The sequence below is a fragment of the Hyaena hyaena genome, unplaced genomic scaffold, assembly GCF_003009895.1.
Source record: "Hyaena hyaena isolate Hyena2069 unplaced genomic scaffold, ASM300989v1 scaffold_3, whole genome shotgun sequence".
Classification (NCBI taxonomy): domain Eukaryota; kingdom Metazoa; phylum Chordata; class Mammalia; order Carnivora; family Hyaenidae; genus Hyaena; species Hyaena hyaena.
In genome coordinates this window covers 9,405,074-9,425,984 of record NW_024080635.1, presented here as the reverse complement: position 1 = coordinate 9,425,984, position 20,911 = coordinate 9,405,074, and the positions used below count along the sequence as shown (strand labels likewise).

At 51.4% G+C, this 20,911-nt stretch overlaps 1 protein-coding gene across 1 annotated transcript; it reads right to left on the bottom strand.

Annotated features, from left to right (window-relative positions):
* Positions 1-435: 435 nt before the first annotated feature.
* LACTBL1 (lactamase beta like 1) lies at positions 436-13,964 on the bottom strand. Its single transcript, XM_039230995.1, has 6 exons — positions 13,844-13,964; positions 10,647-10,756; positions 8,421-8,578; positions 7,108-7,346; positions 2,351-2,456; positions 436-1,414 (listed from the first exon to the last, which is right to left on the bottom strand). Exons 1-6 carry the CDS (start codon positions 13,890-13,892, stop codon positions 436-438), a joined length of 1,641 nt encoding a protein of 546 aa, XP_039086926.1. The 5' UTR covers positions 13,893-13,964.
* Between the last annotated feature and the right edge of the window lie 6,947 nt (positions 13,965-20,911).

Sequence of the window (20,911 nt, the reverse complement as noted above, 5' to 3'; positions counted from 1 at the left end):
AGCAAAAGAACAGGAAAGAAGTCTGGGGGATAATGGAAATTTTCTGTATCTTGATTATACTGGGCATAAATATTTGTCAAAGTCATGGAACTGTACCCTGATAACGTGTGTATTTCATTTTATATAAATTAAAACTCGGTAGGGTTGATTTTTAGTACAAAGACAAAATACAAGTCCAAAAAGGATTCTGTCAACTTGCTATGAAAGTTTCTACATGCTTACTCTAGATTTCTGTACTTAACTCCTCCACCCCATGGATAAGGTACAGTTCAAAGCCCAGCTGCGGTCCGCGGACCACGCTCTGAGTAGCAAAGGCCCTGCCCCACTGTGTCAACTACTGGGGTTCTCTAACACATCTCCCCAGCTCCACCTTCCAAATCTAGACGGGGAAAGCCGGGAGGCCTGTACCGGGGAGGCTCCGGACAGAGCCCGCGGTCATTGGGTCTTGAATACGGGCTTGCGCTGCAGCCGCAGCACCCGGTAGGTGTTCAGGCCCGGCACGTCGAAGCCAGGGGACAGTCCGTGGCGGTCCAAGGGGTAGAAGTTGACGAGCTGCCCGTGCTGGGCCTCGAGGGAGAGCCAGGCGTCGCCGAACGGCAGCGCGCACGGGAACTCGCGGGCGACGTGCAGCTGGAAGACGCGGCCGCGCAGGTGACGCAGCGCCAGCGTGCGGAACGCGGGCGGCACCAGCGCCTCGATGCGGGGCCCGAACTGGCGCAGGCGCAGCTCGCCCTCGGGCCCGGGGCGCACCTCGTAGAAGGTCTGGTTGGCGAAGGTGAAGTAGCCCACGAAGGGGCGCGCGCTGGGCGGCGGGGCGGGGCTGGGCTCGGCCTCGCGGAGGGCCCTTTCCATGGCGGGCAGAAGCACGTCGTAGGCCTGCGCCACCAGGTCGCGCCCAGGTGGCCGCGGCCCGGCCAGGAGCAGCACGAGGCTCAGGCGCAGCGGCGGCACCAGGGAGAAGGTGGCGGCGTAGCCGTCCAGGTCGCCGTCCTTGCGCACCACGCGGTAGCCCCCCTGCGCGTGGAACTCCCACGGTGTGCCCGTCTCGTTGGCGAAGTAGGCGCCCGAGCAGGCCAGCAGCGGCGCCAGCAGGGTCTTGACCGCGTCGGGCCGCAGGAGCCGGGGCCCGCCGCCCAGGAGCACCGTGGCCAGCTTGGCCAGGTCTGCCGCGGTGGAGTACATCTGGCCGGACGGCCGGTACCAGCCCAGGTCGTAGAGCGGCGCCGGGCGCCCGCTGCCGTAGAAGCCAGCCGCCAGGCGGGCGCGCACCGGGGGCGTGAGGTCGAAACCCGTGTCCTCCATGCGCAGCGGTTCCAGCACGTTCTCCAAGACCCAGCGCTGGTAGTCACCCTGAGCCGTGTGCGCTGCCAGGACATGGGCCAGAAGCGAGAAGGCCAGAGTGCTGTAGTGGCACCTGGAAGAGGAGGGGTGGAAACTGGGATGTGGCCCTGGAGGAGTATGGCCAGGCCCTGAAGAGCTCTGCCCCACCTGCTCAGACCGAAATGCCACCAGACTTTCGTTGGACTGGGTGGGGTTGAGAAAGAACCTGCTTCACTGCATCCCAGGCGATCAGACCCAGCAGAGACTCCAGAGATCACTGAATACAAGCCACTATCCTACCTCTGGGAAGACTAAGGACCAGAGAGGGGCAGAACTGCCCAGAGTCACACAGCAACTTGGGGATGAGCTGGACACAGCAACGCACCTGGGAAAGTGGTAAAACAAATCTTATTGGTCCTTTATGCTTTAGTATGATTTATTTTATCAAATGGAAAGCTAGAGTCCTGGGGCGCCTAGCTGGCCCTGTCGGTTAAGCATGAGACTCTTGATTTCAGCTCTGGCCATGATCTCACAGTTGGTGGGCTCATAGCAGCGCAGATCCTGCTTGGGATTCTTTCTCTCCCTCGCTCGCTCTCTCTGCCTTTCCCCTGCTGATTCTCTCTCCCTCTCTCTCTCTCAAAATAAATAAATAGAACTTTAAAAAAATGTTCACTGTTCACTCACAAGAATGCATGCCACATGAGGAACAGTCTGGTTGTATTTGCTCCCTGCTGTATCTCAATAGGTAGACGTGGTATCTTAGTTGAGTAGATGCTTGATAAAAGTTGAGCTGGTGAATGGACAGAATATGGGGTTCACACAGATCTGAATCTGGGCCCAGCTTCCCCTGCCTTGTGCCCGCCTGTCTGGGCCTGTCTTCCCAGCTGTGGAATAGGGGGTGTATTCAGGGATCCCTGCATCTGCCCTGACTCCAGCCATCTAGGGGGAGGTGACTCAGGCCCTCCCCTAGGAGGGGGGTGTCACCTCTGGAGGTTCCTAATGTTGGTGGGGCCTCAGACACACTTCTCACCTGGTTCCCGGGTCTGCGACCAGCACATCATCCTTGAGCAGGCTCAGGGCTTCCTGGGTGCTGCCCCTCCACAGCAGCGAAGTGGAGCGGAGCCTTCTGGGCAGCCCTGGGGAAGAGCAGTGATCAGAACTGCTGCGCCGAAGGCGCCTGGGTGGTTCAGTCGGTTGAGCGTCTGACTTCGGCTCAGGTCATGATCTCACAGTTTGTGGGTTCGAGCCCCACATAGGGCTCTGTGCTCACAGCTCAGAGTCTGGGGCCTGATCTAGATTCTGTGTCTTCCTCTCTCTCTGCCCCTCCCCCACTCATTCTCGTTTTCTCTCTCTCTCTCTCTCTCTCTCAAAAATAAATAAACATTTTAAAAAATTAAAAAAAAAACTGCTGGGCCAGCTGAAGAGGGGATAGTGAGCCCCCAGATGCACTCCCTCCCCCACCTTCCATGCATTGAGAGCTAATGACTGCAAAATCACTTAAAAAAGAAAAGAAGAAGTCTACCATGGACTCTGATCCTGCCTGTGTTTTATTGGGCAAGTCCCTTAACCTCTCTGACCCCCAGTCCCCTTATCTGTAACACAAGGGAAATAATTTAATTTCCTATATCATGGGGCTCATGTGAGGATCCGGTGAGATAAAATGCCTAGCTTGGGGCCTGGTCATAGTAACTGCTCAAAAAAATCATTGTTGGGGCGCCTGGATGGCTTAGTCGGTTAAGCGTCCAACTTTCGCTTAGGTCATGATCTCGCGGTTTGTGGGTTCGAGCCCCGCGTCGGGCTCTGTGCTGACTGCCGGCTCAGAGCCTGGAGCCTGTTTCAGTCTGTGACTCCCTCTCTCTCTGACTCTCCCCTGCTCACGCTGTCTCTCTCTCTCTCTCTCTCCTAGAAATAAATAAAAAATATTTAAAAAAAAAATCATTGTTAGCATCAACCCATAGAAGTTTGATTCCATAAAATTTTTGAGGTCGGTTCCCAAACAGGTGTTGCAGAACTGGCTTCTCTGACCACTCGGAATTTTGTGTTTACTGGATGCGACAAGTATTGGAAGGATTACAGGATGGGGATTCTTCCCGTCCCTCCACTCAGCGATAGTCTTCAAGCATCCCTGTTGTTCTGGGGACTGTTCTGGGTCCTGGGCATTCAGTAATGTGAATGCAATAAAGTCCTTACCCACATGGAGTTTCCATTCTAGTGATAGATAAATACTCAAGCTATGGAGTATTTGCATGTAAGAAGGGAGGGATGGTTGTTTTATACAAGGTGAGCAGAGGAAGACCTCACAGAGAAGGGGACCCTTGAGCAGGAGAGAGCTGGAGGAGGTGAGGGGGAGAGCCAAGCAGCAGTGTGAGGAGAGAATGTGTCATGCAGAGGGAACAGCGAGTGCAAAGGCCCTGAGGCAGGAATGTCTTGGCTTGTTTGAGGACCAGTGTGGAACAGCCAGTGTGGCTGAAGAGGAGTGAGAAGGGGAAGATTTTGGAGGTGAGAGATACTGGGGGTGCAGGCACCAGGTACCGTGGGGTGCTATAGGGTGCTGGAAGGTCTTGGCCTTTTCTCTGAGTGGGATGTGACCGACCACTGCTGGGGTCGTGAGCAGAGGAGTGATGAAATCTGACATGTATTTTATCGGGGTTGCTCTGGTTGCTGTTTGAAAAACAGGCTTTGCGGGGCATTGGCAGAAGAGAGGAAGCCTCTAAGGAGACTTGAAAAATCTGCATATTATTCATGGTGGCTGAGACTCAGGAGCTAGCAGTGGAGGTGGTGAGGAGCAGTTGGATTCTGGGTATGTTTTGAGTGAGGAGTCAATGGAATTTGCTACTGGAGGGGATGTGGAGGGTTTGGGGGTTGGAGGTATCAGGGGTGACTAGAAGGCTTTTGGCCTGAGCAACTGGGAGATGAGTCCCAGGTCTCGGGTGTAAGTTCTGACTCTGGCACTTCTTGCTGTGTGGCCACAAACCACGTACTTTACCTCTCTGAGCCTCTACTTGTTCATCTTTAAATGGGCTGCAACACTGCAGTAGTTTCTGTGAGGTGTTACAAGGCTTAACTCAGAGAATGGATGAGAAGCTCCAAGAACGGGACAGCTCTAGATTACAGCGAAGGTGAATCATAAAAGACATTGAGAGCCTAGAACAGAGTCTTTCAGGCAGAGGTTGGCTCAGCTGGCCCCTTGGGACTGTGGAAGACATGTGGGATATTTTAAAACTAAGAATCCACAATACACCCCTAGAGAGAGGCTTGGAGTCAGAGTTATAACAGGTGGATTTGACAGGTTGCGGGAAGCCTGAGGATTCCTTACCTGCACGGTCCCTTCCAAGCCCTATATCTACTTTTGAATTTTTAATGTATTCTCTAAGAGTACCCCCATAATTACATCCACATCAGGCCCCACTAAACCTAGGTCTAACCCTGGCTAAAATAACCGAAGCTACATTGACAAATACCTGCTGTGTGCCAGCTCTGCTAACTGTTTACACTCATTAGCTCATTTAATCCCCAATAATAATGCAAACCACAGTCATTTCACAGAGGAGAAAAATAAGGCTCAGAGAAGTTCCGTGACTCGGCCAAGGTCACACCCCTGGGCGAAGGCAGAGCTGGAAGTTCAGTGCTCATGCCCTTAACCATCAGGCCACCCTCCCCCAAGAAGAGCGATCCGGTCCTGCCCGAGCTGCCTCCGGAGGCTCCGCCCTCTCGCTGAGCCTTGGGGACACCACCGGGGCTCAGGAGTTAGAACCAGCCACATCTACTGACTGAGACATCAGGCCTTTGGAAATGATGAAATGGCATGGGAGCCTAGGTGGCTCAGTGGGTTAAGCGTCTGACTCTCAGTTTGGGCTCAGGTCGTGATCTCCAGATTCATAAGTTTGAACCCCATATCTAGCTCTGCACTGACAGTGTGGAGCCTGCTTAGGATCCTCTCTCTCCTCTCTCTGTCCCTCCCCCTGCTTGTGTGTGCGTGCACGCTCTCTCTCTCTCTCCCCCAAAATAAATAAATAAACTTAAAGAATGGCAGGTAAGCACCTGGGTGGTTCATTCAGTTAAGCATCTGACTTCAGCTCATGATCTTACAGCTCATGGATTCAAGCCCCGTGTTGGGCTCTGTGTTGACTCTGAGCCTGAAGCCTGTTTCAGATTCTGTGTCTCCCTCTCTCTCTGCCCCTCCCCTGCTTACTCTTTCTCTCTCTCTCTCTCTCTCTCAAATAAATAAACATTAAAAAAAATTTTAATAGCAGGCATATGTATGTTCATTTAGTTTATATAAATATAAAGTAATATGTACATTACACTTTCTTATACATATTCATTCATACACATATGTGCACTGTATGTGTGTATATTATTTTATTTATTCATATGGTAGCATATAATATATGCTGCTTGAGCTTTTTTCCCACTTAACACTGTATCTTATTCCATCTCAGTACATAGAGAACATTATTCCCCTTTTTTCTAAGGCTACACCTTATTTGATTGTATAGCTGTGTTACTGTTTATTTAGCCACTCCCCTGCTTCTAGATACATAGTTATTTCAGTCTTTTGCTATCACAAACAGCGCTGCAGTGAATGCACGCATACCTCATGCCACACGTGTGTGAATACATCTGTAAGAGAATTTCCTAGAAGGGTAATTGCTGAGCCAAAGAATATATGCATTTTTACTTGTGAAAGATATTACCAAGTGTCCCCCATCCAGGTTGCATCAATGTAAATTCCCACCACTGATGTAAAGAGGATCTAGTTCACCATAACCTCACCAACCCAGTGCACCCACCATTTTGGCCTTTGCCAAGGGAAAAATGTCTCTCAGTGGTTTTAATTTGCATTTATGTTGTTATGAATGAAGTTGGACATCTTTTAATATGTTTTCATAGTCTTTTTTTTCTTAATTTTTTAACATGTATTCATTTTTGAGAGAGAGAGAGACAGAGCATGAGTGGGGGAGGGGCAGAGAGAGAGGGAGACACAGAATCTGAAACAGGCTCCAGGCTCTGAGCTGCCAACACAGAGCCCAACGTGGGGCTGGAACCCACAGACTGTGAGATCATGACCTGAGCTGAAGTCTGACGCTTAACCCACAGAGCCACCCGGGCACCCCTGTTTTCATAGTCTTAAGGGCCATTTGTATTTCCTTTCCTGTGAATTGTCTATTCGGGTCCTATTCTTCACCCGTTTTTCGTTAGATTCTTAGTCTTTGTATTGATTTGTACGTAATCTTTGTATATTGAGGGAAATTGTCTTCATTGTAGAACTGTGTGCAAGTACTGACTTGTTCTTTTTTTTTTTTTATTAAATGTATCTTTTTTTTTTTAAATGTTTTATTTATTTCTACGAGAGAGAGAGAGACAGCTTGAGCAGGGGAGGGTCAGAGAGAGAGGGAGTCACAGACTGAAACAGGCTCCAGGCTCCGAGCTGGCAGTCAGCACAGAGCCCGACGCGGGGCTTGAACCCACGAACCGCGAGATCGTGACCTAAGCGAAAGTCGGACGCTTAACCGACTAAGCCACCCAGGCGCCCCGTACTGACTTGTTCTTGACCTCATAAGCAGATCTTGACTTTCAATCTGCCAGCTGATCTTGACTTGTCCCCCTGACCTAAACGCCCAGATTTTGCCCCAGCTTTTCCCTCACCAGATCCTCCTACCAGTGGCCCACCATCCAGGGCGGGTGAGAAGGAGGAGTGGCTGGCCTGGCCACACCAAAACCTGCTGCTCAGTTCCCGCGCCTGAAATGGTTTGGGTTGAGCTGCGGAAATTTGGGGTTGCTCACCCGAGAGCTGGCTGGCCATCCTTCGGAGGGTGACAGACGAAGGCCTGGGGGCTGGGCCCACCTTCTCCAACTCATCCATCGAGCTCTGTTGTTCCGGGGCTGAGGCCACGCCCAGCGGGTTGTTAATGGTGAAGGTGCTGGCGTACCGCTCCAGAGGGTCATCTAGAGAAGCTACGATGCCCTCCTCCCACAGCCGGTACAGCATAAGGACTGGAAAGATCTTAGAGATGCTGGAGATCCTGACGGGTGCAGAGGACGTGCCGTTGGCCTCACAACCTCATCCTGCACCCCAGGCCCCAACGTTCTAATGCTGTAGGAAAGCCCTGAGTCCACCCTATTCAGTGTCTCAGGCGGAGATTCACTGGTCCCTGTAGAACTGCCTTTGGGATGTTCAAGAATACAGTACAGTGGTAGGAAGACCTGCCCCACGCCAGGCCTTAACCCAGGCCCTTCCTATTCCGGGACAGATGTAGGTTGGGACTCTCACTAGCCGAGTGGTCTTGGGCAAGTACCAGATCTTTCTCGGATTGTTTCATTGTCCGTTTCACAGGTTGTGGAAAAGATTGAGTGAGGCTGAGCATGTAAAGTGTTTGGCGCCATACCTGCAGGTAGGTAGGAAGTGTGCAGGAAGTGATAGCAATACAGTTGTGGGCCCATGCCTGGCGCCTGGCCGGGGGCCGGGGGGGGGGGGGGGGGGGGGGAGGCAGTGTGCATGGAGCCTCTGTAATCCTCAGTGTCTCTGGGAGTGAACTTTGCATTGTCAGCTTTGAGGATCTTGCAGGCAGCACCTAGGGGGGGTCGGTGGGGGAGACAGTGTGCATGGAGCCTCTGTAATCCTCAGTGTCTCTGGGAGTGAACTTTGCATTGTCAGCTTTGAGGATCTTGCAGGCAGCACCTAGGAGGGGAGACTCGGTGTGCAGCAGAGGGTCCCAGGTTTCTTCCACCGGGACCACTACAGCCAGCTGACAGGGGCCTGGGGCAGGGGCCCAGGAACTGGTTACAGTTCCTTTGTGGCACGTATAAGGGAGTGTGAGAGGGGACACAGGGAGTGTTTTCTAGTTAGGGAGGTTCTGGCCTAAGGGCTCTCCAGAAGGGATTCCTTCCTGACCTGTTACCCGAGTGGTGTGATGTTGGGCACTGTCTGGTCCTCTCTGGACCTCAGTCTCCTCATCTATAAAATTGTCAGGACTTAATAAAGGGCTCTGGCAGCTTGGACCCCCAGAGATTATTCTCTAGAGTCCCCCTACCTCCTAGGTCTCCCTTGTCCTGTCCCACGCCCCCCTCCACACACCCCTGGAGGTCACCCAGCTGACCGGTACATGGTGTACTCATTGGGGGGCCCAGAGGCCGGGTCTGATCCGTTCTTCCTCCCAAAGTTCCCAGTCCAGAGCACCGTGTCATTGTGGATGACAACTGCAGACATGGCGGCCAGGCCCGGGGCAGACAGCGCCTGACGCAGGATCCTGTCCACCTTGGAGGAGAAGAGCAGGGGGCTCGGAGCGCTGGTGCAGAGGCACGTCCCTCCCGTCCCGCGTGCCCTGCCCATTCCCACGTCACACCTCGCACACAGCGCCCCCTGCCTGGACCCCTCCATTCTCAGCCCCCCATTGCTGGAGCCTCCGGACCTCAGGTTCTCAAAACCCCTGGGAAGGGATCCCCCTGCACACCCAGTTAAAACCAGAACAGCTCCTCTAAATTTGTTTCTTTGTAGGACTTCCTCATAAGATTTTTGTTCAAAGAAACATTTCTTTGGGAAGATGTAAAAGGAAGGAGGGGTTAAACTACTGATGTAGTTGAACCCTTGTCTGCTGCCCTAGAAAACCTCAAAAAGGCCTGGTCTGACCCCATAATGTTGGAGGATTCACTATAGAGGGTCCCTAGGCCCTCTCTGAACATTTATTGAAAAGACATTGTTTTCAATAATGAAATACAGTGACAATGATAACAGCCAAAGTTATTGGAATGTGCCAAGCACAATATAAAGTGATTTTCATGCATTGTCTCATTTAATCCGCATAACAAGCCAGTGCTAATTTCTCCCTGTTTTACAGATGAGAAGATTGGCTCTATGAGATATGAAGTGACTTGCTCATGTGGGTAATGGTTAGTGGAGTCAGGATTAGGACCCCATGCTAACTCCGGCCCTGGGTCCCAATTAACTGCCAGGCCACCTTGCCGAGTGATTTTACACATCCAGAATTGAGCTCTGTCCATGTGTGGTTTCCACCCCTGCACTGACTTTGTGTCTCTGTGCCTCAGTTTCCTCTGTAGACAGATTCACAAGTCATTCGTATCAAGCAGCTACCGCGTGCGAGGTGCCCACTAGAAGGCGGCTACGGTTATTGTTGCTCTTTCTTGTTTTAATTACCACGACCCTGGAGACTCACAGCACCCTTCTGCTCCCTCTCCTTCACTCAAGCTTTTCAGGTACTTGCAGACGGTGATGGTGTCTCTGTGTTGGCCCAGGCCTTCTCTTACATGGACACGTCACCTTCCTTCCATTCAGCCATTCCTCGGATGTCTGTGTCACATCCCTCCACCTTGCTGCTGCGTGTACACTTCCCATCGTGTTCCATTTGTCTGCATGTCTCCTACGGTGAGTGAGCTGCCCGACAACCCCTCCCCCCAGCGTCAGGCCGTCATGCAGTGGCAGGAATTGTGTTGTGGGGGGAGGGGGTGTGTGTTTAATTACTGTTGCAACGGCCTCTGTGATGTGGGTTCTGTCCTCCTCCGCCATCTCACCTTTCTCCCTCCCCCACCTGTGACCCCAGCAGCCTGCATTTTCTCGTGGCTCTGTGTGTGTGCCTTGCACTCCCTCTGCCGCCTCTAGACCTGTGCACACGCTGGTCCCACTACCCGGAGCACACACTTCCCTCCCCCAGGTCCCTTACCGCATATGCACATCACCTGGGTACCTCCTCCTATTTGTTCACATCTCAGTTTAGTCACCATTCCCGGGGGCGTCCGAGTGGCTTAGTCCATTAAGTGTCTGACTTCAGCTCAGGTCATGATCTCACTGCTCGTGAGTTTGAGCCCCGCATTGCTGGGCTCTGTGCTGTCAGGTCATAGCTCAGAGGCTAGAGCCTGCTTCAGTTTCTATCTCCGTCCTTCTTCCCCTCCCCTGCTCACTCTATGTCTCTCGCTCGCTCTCTCTCGCTCGCTCTCTCTCTCTCTCTCAATCTCTCTCTCAAATATGAAATAAAAGACATTTTTTAAAAAATCAGACGCCATTCCCTCCAGAAGCCTTGCCTGACCCCAAAGCCAATTTCTGTGTGCCCCCGACTGTCCCTGTCCTCGCTCTTACCCCTGTACTAGAGATGTCATTTGTCTTGGCTATGCTGTCGTGTCCAGACTGGTAGCTTCCTGAGAGCAGGATGTATTTTCTTCCTGCCACGTCCCTGACGCCTAGCCCAGAGTAGGCACTCAAGGATTAAATGTTGAATGCCCGAGTAAATGTCACTTTAGCGCACGGAACGTGCCCTCCCCTTCATCTCCGGGCTGAGCACATATACCCAGTTCCCTCTGGGGTCATCACCCACCTTTTCCAGGGCCTCCTTCAATACAGGGAGGGGGTGGGCCAGCGGCACGGGCTCGGGGTGCCGGGGACACATCCTCACAGGGGCAGAGGCCACCTCTGGTCCCAATGACCCTAGAAGGAGCATCACATGGTGAGTGGGCAGGGAGAGGTCAGGGCGGGAGTCTAGGGATCATCCCGGAAGACGTGGGAAGTGGCAGCAGAGGCCAGAGCCATGCCTCGGGGCCGGCTCTTGCGGCTGGCAACGGCCTCACCGGGAGACAGGTAGCAGGGCACGGCGGCCCACCATGGGGCGTCTGCCGGGGAGAAGGCGCAGCCCCGCACCTGCCGCCTGATGACAAGGCCACAGCTCCTGGCTGGCAGCCCTTCTCTCTGGTGTCACCAGCTTCCTTCTTCTGTGTAGGCAGCAGAAGTAGGAAAGTTCCGGCCCCCTGGGACAGGCTCTGTGTCTCTAGTTCAGATTATATGTTTGGGTGGAGAAGTGGACTTGAGCCCCACTTAGGTGTCAGGCCTCCATCGCAGGGACAGTGCCTCTGTCACCAGAGCCGTGTGTCCAGGATATCAAGTCTCAGCCCCGTTCTGCTTTGGTCCAGATGTATGGCTTCCTTGGAACCTCTGGGGAGAAGGGGTGGATCCTCACAGGGCACGACTCAGGCTGAGAGATTGTCGCATGGGCCGCAGAGCTCCCCTCATCCTCGAAGAACAGTGTAGGGTAGTGAGGGTCTAAGCGCCCAGAGAAGCTGCACGCTTCTCGAATCCTACCCAGAACTGAGAGGAGCCTTTTTGCGGGAGGCTTACTATTGCCATTAATTCCTCCAGCTCCTCCCAGCTCTTGAATCGGGCTGGCTTTGTGACTTCATCAGGACAAATTAATTGCGCGCCTTCCAAAAATCAGGGCTTCATCAGCCTTTGCTCCCTGGGAACACTGCCCCCGGGTGGACAAGCCTGGGATAGCGGCCTTGAGAGCAGGTGTGCTCATGAAGGGATTTGCCCGGGTGACTTGCCCCCTGCATTGAAAAAGCCCTGGTTAGACCAGCGGCAGAACTGGCAGCAAGCCCACAGAATCATGACCAGTAATAAATTGCTGTTTTGAAGTTAGTTGGTTGAGGGGGTGGGGGGGAAGGGGGTTTTTCCCCAGCATCGGATAACTGATAGATAAGGTCCCAAACAGAAAAATTACAAACCGTAAGGAAGATCTCTCAACAACTTGATGACATAGGTTTAATCATTGGAGTAGAGAGGTCTCGGCCAGAACCTAAGGTTTGCTCAGCCTGGGACTCAGGCAGGGCTGGTGCCCACAGCCCTGTGTTAACATGCACGCGCACGGGTTGCTGGGTGGCTCCGTTGGCTGAGCATCTGACTTCGGCTAAGCTCATGATCTCACAGTTGGTGGGTCCAAGTCCTGCATGGGGTTTTCACTGCTCTCAGTGAGGAGCCGCTTCAGATTCTCTGTCCCCCCCCCCGACCCTCCCCCACTGGCACGCTCTCTCTCAAAAATAAGACACTAAAATATACACATGTGCACAAAAAGTCACCTGAAAATCTTAAAACACATATTTGATTCAGTAGATATGGGACAGGGCCAGGACGTCCTCATTTCTTTTTTTTATTTTATTTTTTTTTAAGGAGAATCACCAAGGATTCCCCTTTTTTTTTTTAATTTTTATTTATTTCTAGGAGAGAGAGAGCGTGAGCAGGGGAGGGTCAGAGAGAGAGGGAGATACAGACTCTGAAATAGGCTCCAGGCTCTGAGCTGGCGGTCAGCACAGAGGCCGACATGGGCCTTGAACCCACGAACCGCGAGATCATAACCTAAGCGAAAGTCGGACGCTTAAGTGACTAAGCCACCCAGGCGCCCCAGGACGTCCTCATTTCTAACAGCCTCTCAGGTGGTGCCCATGCAAGGGAGAGGCCGTAGGTCACTGTGGTCAGTGGACCCAGGCAGGTCCATGAGCTGTTTGTTTCCCATTTGTGACAAATTGAGTACAAAATTTGAGCACACACATTTAGAAACTTCTATAGCAGTTTGATGCAGTAATTTTGTGTGGAGTCTTAAAACTTGGGCTTCTATTTTGTAGGGGTTTTTTTCCATTTAATTTCATTTGTATGTATTTACAGTAATACTGGTCTGCTTTGGGTTGGTACTTTGACGGTTTGAGAAGCATGGTCCTATAGGACAGGCTGACCTGCCTACTTGAGGACTGTTTGCTTGAGGGACTAAGAAGCCCCTGATAAAAGAATTTACCCTAGAAAGAACGGGTTGGGGTGGGAGAGGAAAAAGCCAGCAAGAAAATAAAAGGAGCCACTTTTGCAAAATGTCTCTGTGGGATTTTGGGAGTCCAGGCCACCTAATCGAGCCTTGGGCATCTGTAACACAGAGGACCGGAGACAGACATTCTCCCCGGCTTTAGCAGAGAACTGGGATTCTGGACGATCCAGGTTGGAGGGTGCAGGGGTTGCTATAGCAACAAAGGGCCTGGTGGACGTTACCAGCAGTGGTGGCTCACTAGCCACGCCTTGACCAGCCCAGGATGGAGAGGCTCCAAGAAGTGGCAGCTTCTGTCCATGGACACCTCGTTGTTCCTCCCAGGGTCTTAGATAAAGCTGGGGGAAGATCTTTAAAGGGGGGGGGGCAGGGATAGGGCCTGGAGATCCTACCATGGGGGCTGAAGATCAGGCAAGATCTTATTGTACTTACTGGGAGACCCTGAGTTTTACAGACAGACTGGGTGGTTTAAGGAAACCCCAGTGGCATTAGGATCTTCATTTTATACACAAGGGTGGGGCGCCTGGGTGGCTCAGTCGGTTAAGTGTCCGACTTTGGCTCAGGTCATGATCTCCCGGTCCATGAGCCCGTGCCAGGCTCTGTGCTGACAGCTCAGAACCTGGAGCCTGCTTCAGATTCTGTGTCTCCCTCTCTCTCTGCCCCTCCCCCACTCACAGTCTGTCTCTCTGTGTCTCTCAAAAATAAATACATGTTAAAAATTTGAGAAAAAAAAAGAATTATACACAAGGGTATCAAAACACAAGAAAGGTCACGTGACTGGTCCAAAGCTACACAGCTGATGAGAGTTGCAGTCAAAATGAAGGCCAGAGCTTCTGAGTCTAAATCTTGTGGTCTTGCCCTTACACCGAGCATCAGCTCCAGGCCCCCAGGACCTTTGGGGGTGGGAAGGAAGTTGAGGATGCGTGTGCACTTACTGGTGTCCAGCTTGGTGAGGTGATACTGCCACAGGAAGCAGCCAGTCATAACCACAGAGAGCAGGAAGAAGAGGCTGCAGAAAGCTGGGAAGAGCCACTTCTTTCTCACTTTCGGCAGGCTGGGCCGCCGAACCACCTGGAAGGGGCATGACACAGCACGGCCCTGTGGGTCAGCCCGAGGGAGGCAAGAGAGGGACCCTGCCGTGCCTTGGGTTCACCCAGACATCACGAAGGCCCACGGCTTGGAATATCACACCTGTAAAACCAAGTCCTTCCTAGTGTGACCCCTTCAGCAGCTATGCCACAAGTATCTCTGCACCCCTGGGCTTTTGCATAGCCCGTTTCCTCTGCTGGGCATGCCATCTCTCTCCTGTGCACTTAGTGAAATATCTAAGACCAGCTGAAATGCCGCCTCCTCCACGAAGCCTTCCCCAGGCCCCCTCCAAGGCACTTTGCACAAGCCTCCATTATGGTGCGAGTCCAGCTCTCTAATACAACAGCTGTTCAACTACTATTAGCTGGTGTACATGATAGAGTGTGAGTTCTCCAAGCGCAGGGCACTCACCACTCAATCTTGTTAGATCTTAACATTTTACCCTGTTTTCCTCATATCTCTACATTTAAAAAAAAATTTTTTTTTTAACATTTATTTATTTTTGAAACAGGGAGAGACAGAGCACGAGCTGGGGATGGGGAGAGAGAGGGGGAGACACAGAATCGGAAGCAGGCTCCAGGCTCTGAGCTGTCGGCACAGAGCCTGATGCGGGGCTCGAACCCACGAACTGTGAGATCATGACCTGGGCCGAAGTCGGGTGCTTAACCGACTGAGCCACCCAGGCGCCCCTATATCTCTACATTTTAAAAAGTACCACATCAGCTACTTGTTTAGTTTATGGTCTGTTCATCCCAACCCATTAGAAAACAGGGATTCGTTCTCTCTCCTCCCTCTCTCTCTCTGCACCTGCCCTGCCCGTGCTCACATCCTCTCTCCCTCCCTCTCAAAATAAATAAATAAACATTTCCGCCTGGGTGCTGGATGGCTTAGTCGGTCAAGCATCCGACTCTTGGTTTTGACTCAGATCACGATCTCATGGTTCATGTGATGGAGCCCCATGTCGAACTCTGTGCTGACAGCCTGGAGCTTGTTTGGGATTCTCTCTCTCTCCCTCTTTCTCTGCCCCTGCCTTGCCCATGCTCTCGCTCTGTCTCCATCTCAAAAGGAAGGGAGGAAGGAAGGAAGGGAGGGAGGAAGGAAGAAGACAAGGATTCGTGTTTGTTTTGCTCCCTGTGGTATTCTCACTGCCCACAACAGTCCCGGAAACATAGCAGACCCTGATAAATAATTGGCGAACAAATGAATGGATGGATGAAAATAAAACATTCTAGGTGGAGGTGAAGCCCCTTTTGTACCTTTTTGTGCCAGTCTCCTCCCCTTCTTCTCAGATGGAATGCCCATTCTGATCTTGGTGTTTATTACCATGCCTGTGTTCATTCATTTACTATGTGTTCGTGCATTCATAAACAGCACGTAGTATCACTTTGCACATTTTTATGCTTATGTAAAATATATCCTACCGTGTTCTCCTCCTGAAACGTGATCCCCCCCGTATGGTACATGTATTCTGTATTATTCAATTTAACTTCTGTAGAGTATCCTGCCGTACGAATATACTTCAGAGTACACTAGTTAGAGCATGGCGTCTGGCACCAGGCTGCCTTAAGAACATGACTACATGCATTTTGGGTCGAGAACACTCTACCTGGGACTGGAATTGCTAGGTGGTGAAGGAGTGGCCTTTCTCAGCTTCCTAGATGCTATCCCATTGCTCTCCAAAGTTGTTCCAGTTACCAGTTCAACCATCTGTGACTCTCATTACTACTATTTTTAAAGTTTATTTATTTTGGGGCGCCTGGGTGGCTTAGTCGGTTAAGCGTCCGACTTTTGCTTAGGTCATGATCTCGCGGTTTGTGGGTTCAAGCCCCGCGTCGGGCTCTGTGCTGACTGCCAGCTCAGAGCCTGGAGCCTGTTTCAGAGTCTGTGTCTCCCTCTCTCTCTGACCCTCCCCTGCTCACTCTCTCTCTCTCTCTCTCCTAGAAATAAATAAAACATTTTAAAAATAATAATAAAGTTTATTTATTTTGAGAAAGAGCACCAGCAGGGGGAGGGGCAGAGAGAGAAAGAGGGAGAGAGAGAATCCCAAACAGGCTCTGCACCATCAGCACAGAGCCTGACGCAGGGCTTGATCCCATGAACTGGGAGATCATGACCTGAGCCAAAACCAAGAGTCAGACACTTAACCAACTGAGCCACCCAGGTGCCCCTCATTGCTACTTTTAACTTGTATTTTCTTGATTACTAATAAGGTTGAATGCATTTTCCTATGTTTACTGTAGGTACTTGGGTTTGCTTTTCTCTGAACAGATTGTTCTTATCCATTGCCTATTTTTTCCTATTCAATTTTCCTTATTTATTAGAGTTAGTTTTTTTTTTTTAATTTTTTTTTTTTAATGTTTTACTTTTTTCTAGGAGAGAGAGAGACAGCGTGAGCAGGGGAGGGTCAGAGAGAGAGGGAGTGACAGACTCTGAAACAGGCTCCAGGCTCTGAGCTGGCCGTCAGCACAGAGCCCGACGCGGGGCTCGAACCCACGAACCGCGAGATCATGACCCAAGGGAAAGTCGGACGCTTAACCGACTAAGCCACCCAGGCGCCCCTATTAGAGTTAGTTTTAAGTCCCAGATACTCTCGCTTGTGTTTTGTCTATTCCCATTGTGTTTATGATAACTGGCTGAGAGGCAGAATCATGTAGTGGTGAATCTGTGGCCAGACTGCCTAATTCTGAATCTCAGTTCAACCATTCCCTGGCTGTGTGACCTCCAGAAAGTCACTGAACCTCTCTGTGCCTCTTGTTTCTGCACCTGTAAAATGGAAGTGATAATAGTGCTTGCCTCATAAATTAATAAGGATTTACTGGGTTAATGTTCCTAAAGTTCATTGTTTTGACACATTGTAAGCTCTATTAGCTATTATTGTTGAATAGGGTTTGGGTGTTAGTTGCTGCCAATCAAATTCATCAGTATTGCCCTTTTTGTTTGCTCTGTGTGTGTGTGTGTGTGTGTGTGTGTTGTGTGTGTGTGTTGTGTGCTTAGGAAATCCTGTATACAGAAGTTGTAAATGTAGATTTCTGTACCATCACACACAAAACTGTTTTTGGTTGCGGTATAAAGAAGGAATCTAATTTTATTTTTTTTTCCATGCGGACAATCAGTCATCTCAGCACGTATTATTAAATTCTTCAGTCCTGGGGCACCTGGGGGTGCTCAGCTGGTTAATCGTCCAACTCTTGATTTTGGCTCAGGTTATGATCTCATGGCTTGTGGGTTCGAGCCCCACACTGGCCTCCACGCTCACAGCGCGGACTGTGCTTGCGATTCTCTCTCTCTGCCCTGCCCCTACTCACTCTCTCTCTCTCTCAAAATAAATAAATAAAATTTTAATTAACTGAATGATTGATTCCAGTCCTGTGCCGCACTAACTTGTGTGCCACCATCTCTGAAACATACTAAGTGCCTGTCTGTACCAACACCCGCTCTGGAGACTCTGTTCCATTAGGATCTCACTGAGTTTCAGTTCCTTCTCTCTCTGTCCAATCCTGCCTGCTCTTCCATGATGAGGAGAGCTGACACAGCAGCACAGGCTGCGGCAAGCAGTCTGGCCAGAGAGGCCTGCTGTAATCAGACCCCAGCAGATTCCACAGGCCGTCTCCCCCTCCCCTCCTCCTCCCCCCTCCCCTTTGCCTCTTTAGACTTCCACACCCCACATCCCACTCTCTGTGGCTTTGCACCTGCCAGTCCCTCTGTGAGGCAGGGTCCCTCTGGGAGGGTCTGTGAGACCCTTTCTATCCTTTTCCACCTGACAAACTTGTGTTCTTCCCTTAAAACCCATGGCCATTTGTAGAACCTTCTGATTCTCCCCCAGACAGAACCGAGGGGCCTCTCCTCTCTGTTTTACGCGCATGCCTTAGTGCATTGTAACAGTACTCTGCGCTGGGTACTGCTGGCTGCTTTGTCTGCTCCCTCCTCCCTGGCCGGTGTCTGCAGCCTTCTTACATCCTTCCTTCTTGGCCTTTATGCCTGTAACACTTGGCACTCCTCCTGGCACTGGCAGATGCTCAGGAAACATATTTTGAACTTTACACTGTCCTGCAAGTTGAAAGCCTCAGGTTCGAATCTCAGCCCCACTTCCTGAGTCAGCTATAACTATGGCTGGGTCCCTTCCTCTCTCTGGACCTCTGTGTCTTCAGCTGTTAGCAGGATAGACTTTTCTGTTGAGTTTACCTTTACACCTGGAAATCTCCTTTGATTTCCAGCTTTAGAATTTGGGGTTCCCACTCTTTATTCATAATTTCCAGAGATTGGAAATAACCCAGATGTCCCTCAGCTGGTGAGTGGACAAACTGTGGTATATCCATATAGCTGGATACTGATCAGCAGGTATAAAGGAACAGACTACTGGTACAGGCAGTGACACAAATGAATCGCAAATGCATTACCCGAAATGAAACAAGCCAGACTCAAAAAGCTATAGTCAATGCAATTCCATTTCCATAACGTTCTGGAAAAGGCAAAACTGTGGGGACAGAAGACCATTCAATGGCTGCCTGTGGGTAGGGAGGGGGGAGATGACAGAGGAGCAGAAGGGACTGTGGGAGGTGATGGAACCATTCTGTATCTTGATTGTGGTCCGTCTGGACCGTGTGCATTTGTCAAAACTCAGAATTGTACACCAAAAAGAGTGACTTTTAATGCATGTAAACTGTATCTCCATTAAAAAAAAAATGAAGCCATTAAGGAGCCTAAGGACATGTCTCCACCTGGGTGTCAGAGGAGTAACATCAGGCACAAGACCCTGCTTCAGCCTCAAGGAGCAGACTGGGGGGGAGGGAGACCGCTCTGGTATCCTTTGTGTCGGAGGGAAGTTGGAAGGCTCTTCCTTTCGAGCACAAGCAAAAGTCACCGGGGCAGGCTGGTGGCCCTGAGGGAGGGCAGCCTAACCTCAACAGGCACCTATAGCATGACCAAGATACGGGCATCTCATTTTCAAGGGAAGAATGAAATTCAGAGACTTTAAAATGACTTACTGAAGTCACGGACAGCACACGACGGATCTGGGATTCTAGCTCCGTGCTATGCACCATCACACCCCACCTCACATGTGACTGGGATCTCCACACCCCCAGCTCCTAGTTCTCCTCTGAGGCCCAGCCTCCTCTCATGCCTGTCTCCAATCTCAGGATTTATTCCAATAGACCCAAAGGTGGGGTCGGTATTCAACCTCTAAGCTGCTCACCAGCTGCTCACATTTGGACTTGCAGTAGTAGGCACCAGGAATCTCTCCCCTCCCCCTTTCCAGCGGGGGTGGGGGCTGGGGGTTCAGGAAGAGCCTGGCTCCCCCGAGCCCCACCCATAACCACAACTCCCCCACCTCCTTTCCCGGGTGGTCTACGACCCCAAGACATTCCCCTCCTTTCTCCTTCTCACTGCCCACTCTGGCACATCCCACTGCATCCACTCCTGCACCCAGAGTACAGTTTCCAAGGGCCGGCGGTGTGTTGGTCACAGTGCTGAGCCCCGGGGACACAGAGCCATTGGCCAACATCTGTCCCCATGGAGCTGGCAGGACGGCAGAGCAAGCAAAGCAAGACTTGATTCCAGCCCCACCCTTACGGGCTTTAGACAAATGGCTTCCTCTTTGAGTCCCCATTTTCTTGACTGCATCATGGGAAGGACCATCGTTCCTACTCCTTGTAGAATTTAGGTGAGGGTCAGTGAGATAATGCATGCAAAGCCCCTAGAAAGCTGTTCACTAACTGGTCACTAGCGTAGTAATTTCTGTGGGAGACAGATGTAACAGATCATGTGCAGACAGCTCTTGGGTGTCCGAGGTCCCCATGAACTCAGCCTCTGGGTGGGAGGTGGGGGAAGGCTTCACTGAACAGATAGCAGGGATGAATTGGGGGCCATGCCAGTCAAAGGCCTGGGATATGAAGAAGAGGAGTAATTTTTGGTTTGTTTTGAGAATTCAATGGTTATGACATGTAAAACACTCAAAATTGTTCCTGCCCTACAATGCAAATTCTAGAAATGTTAGTGATGATGATGATGATGATGATGGAGGTGATGTGGGTGATTTAGTCCATTATTTGAAGCAAGGTTCCATGGGGCTGTGCCTCACCTGGGTCTTCATCCTCTCCAAGGTGTGGAAGATTCCAGTTCCTTGAGGATTCAGGTCTACAGCCTAGGAGACTCTGAGTGGGAAATCGAGTCAGAGCAGTGAAGGCAAAGAGAGGTCCTGGAGGCTGGAAAAGAGAGGAAGGGACAGAAATGCTACAAGACAAGGAGGGGGCGAGGTTGGGGCAAAGCAGACCTTCCCCTTCATGAAGCTCCAGTTCAAAGGCAGAGGGAACCAAACTCAGGAACCCGTGAGCTTGGCCAGCTGTTCAGGTCTGCCCGGGTCTTTCATGATTTTAGCACTAAAAGTCCCAGCTCCCTCAGTTCCAGAAAAATCAGGACACTTGGTCATCCCCTCCACCCCTGCCTCCCCTTCCAGCCTCAGAACAACCCCTTCAGACCCCCAGGCTCTTAGCCCTAACTCACTCTCTTCTGGAAGCCTCAGGTAGGACAGGGCAATTCAGGCCCGGCCATGGCTGGCCAGTGCCGTCCAGGAGTCCAGGGGACAGGAGTGGCTTGCTGGGCTCTGAGGTGCAGGCTTCACCCAGGCTCCCCGGGGACTGGCAGATGTGGTGCCGATTACCGCAGCATTAATCCCTCCACCATGTGCCCTCCGCCATTAGGATTAGTTCCTGGGGTTCCTCAGCAACAGGGAGGGGGCACATCTGTCAGAGATCCTGGACAGCACCACGTGATCCAAGATGCTCCAGGCTGGAAAAGGAATGATGCTCTCTCCAAAAGGAGTGTCTGCCAAGCCCAGTGTGCAAGAGAGGTGACCCACAGGCCTCCCAGACCTGTCCATCCCCCACTCCAGCTCTTCAGCTGCCTCTGAGGAACCT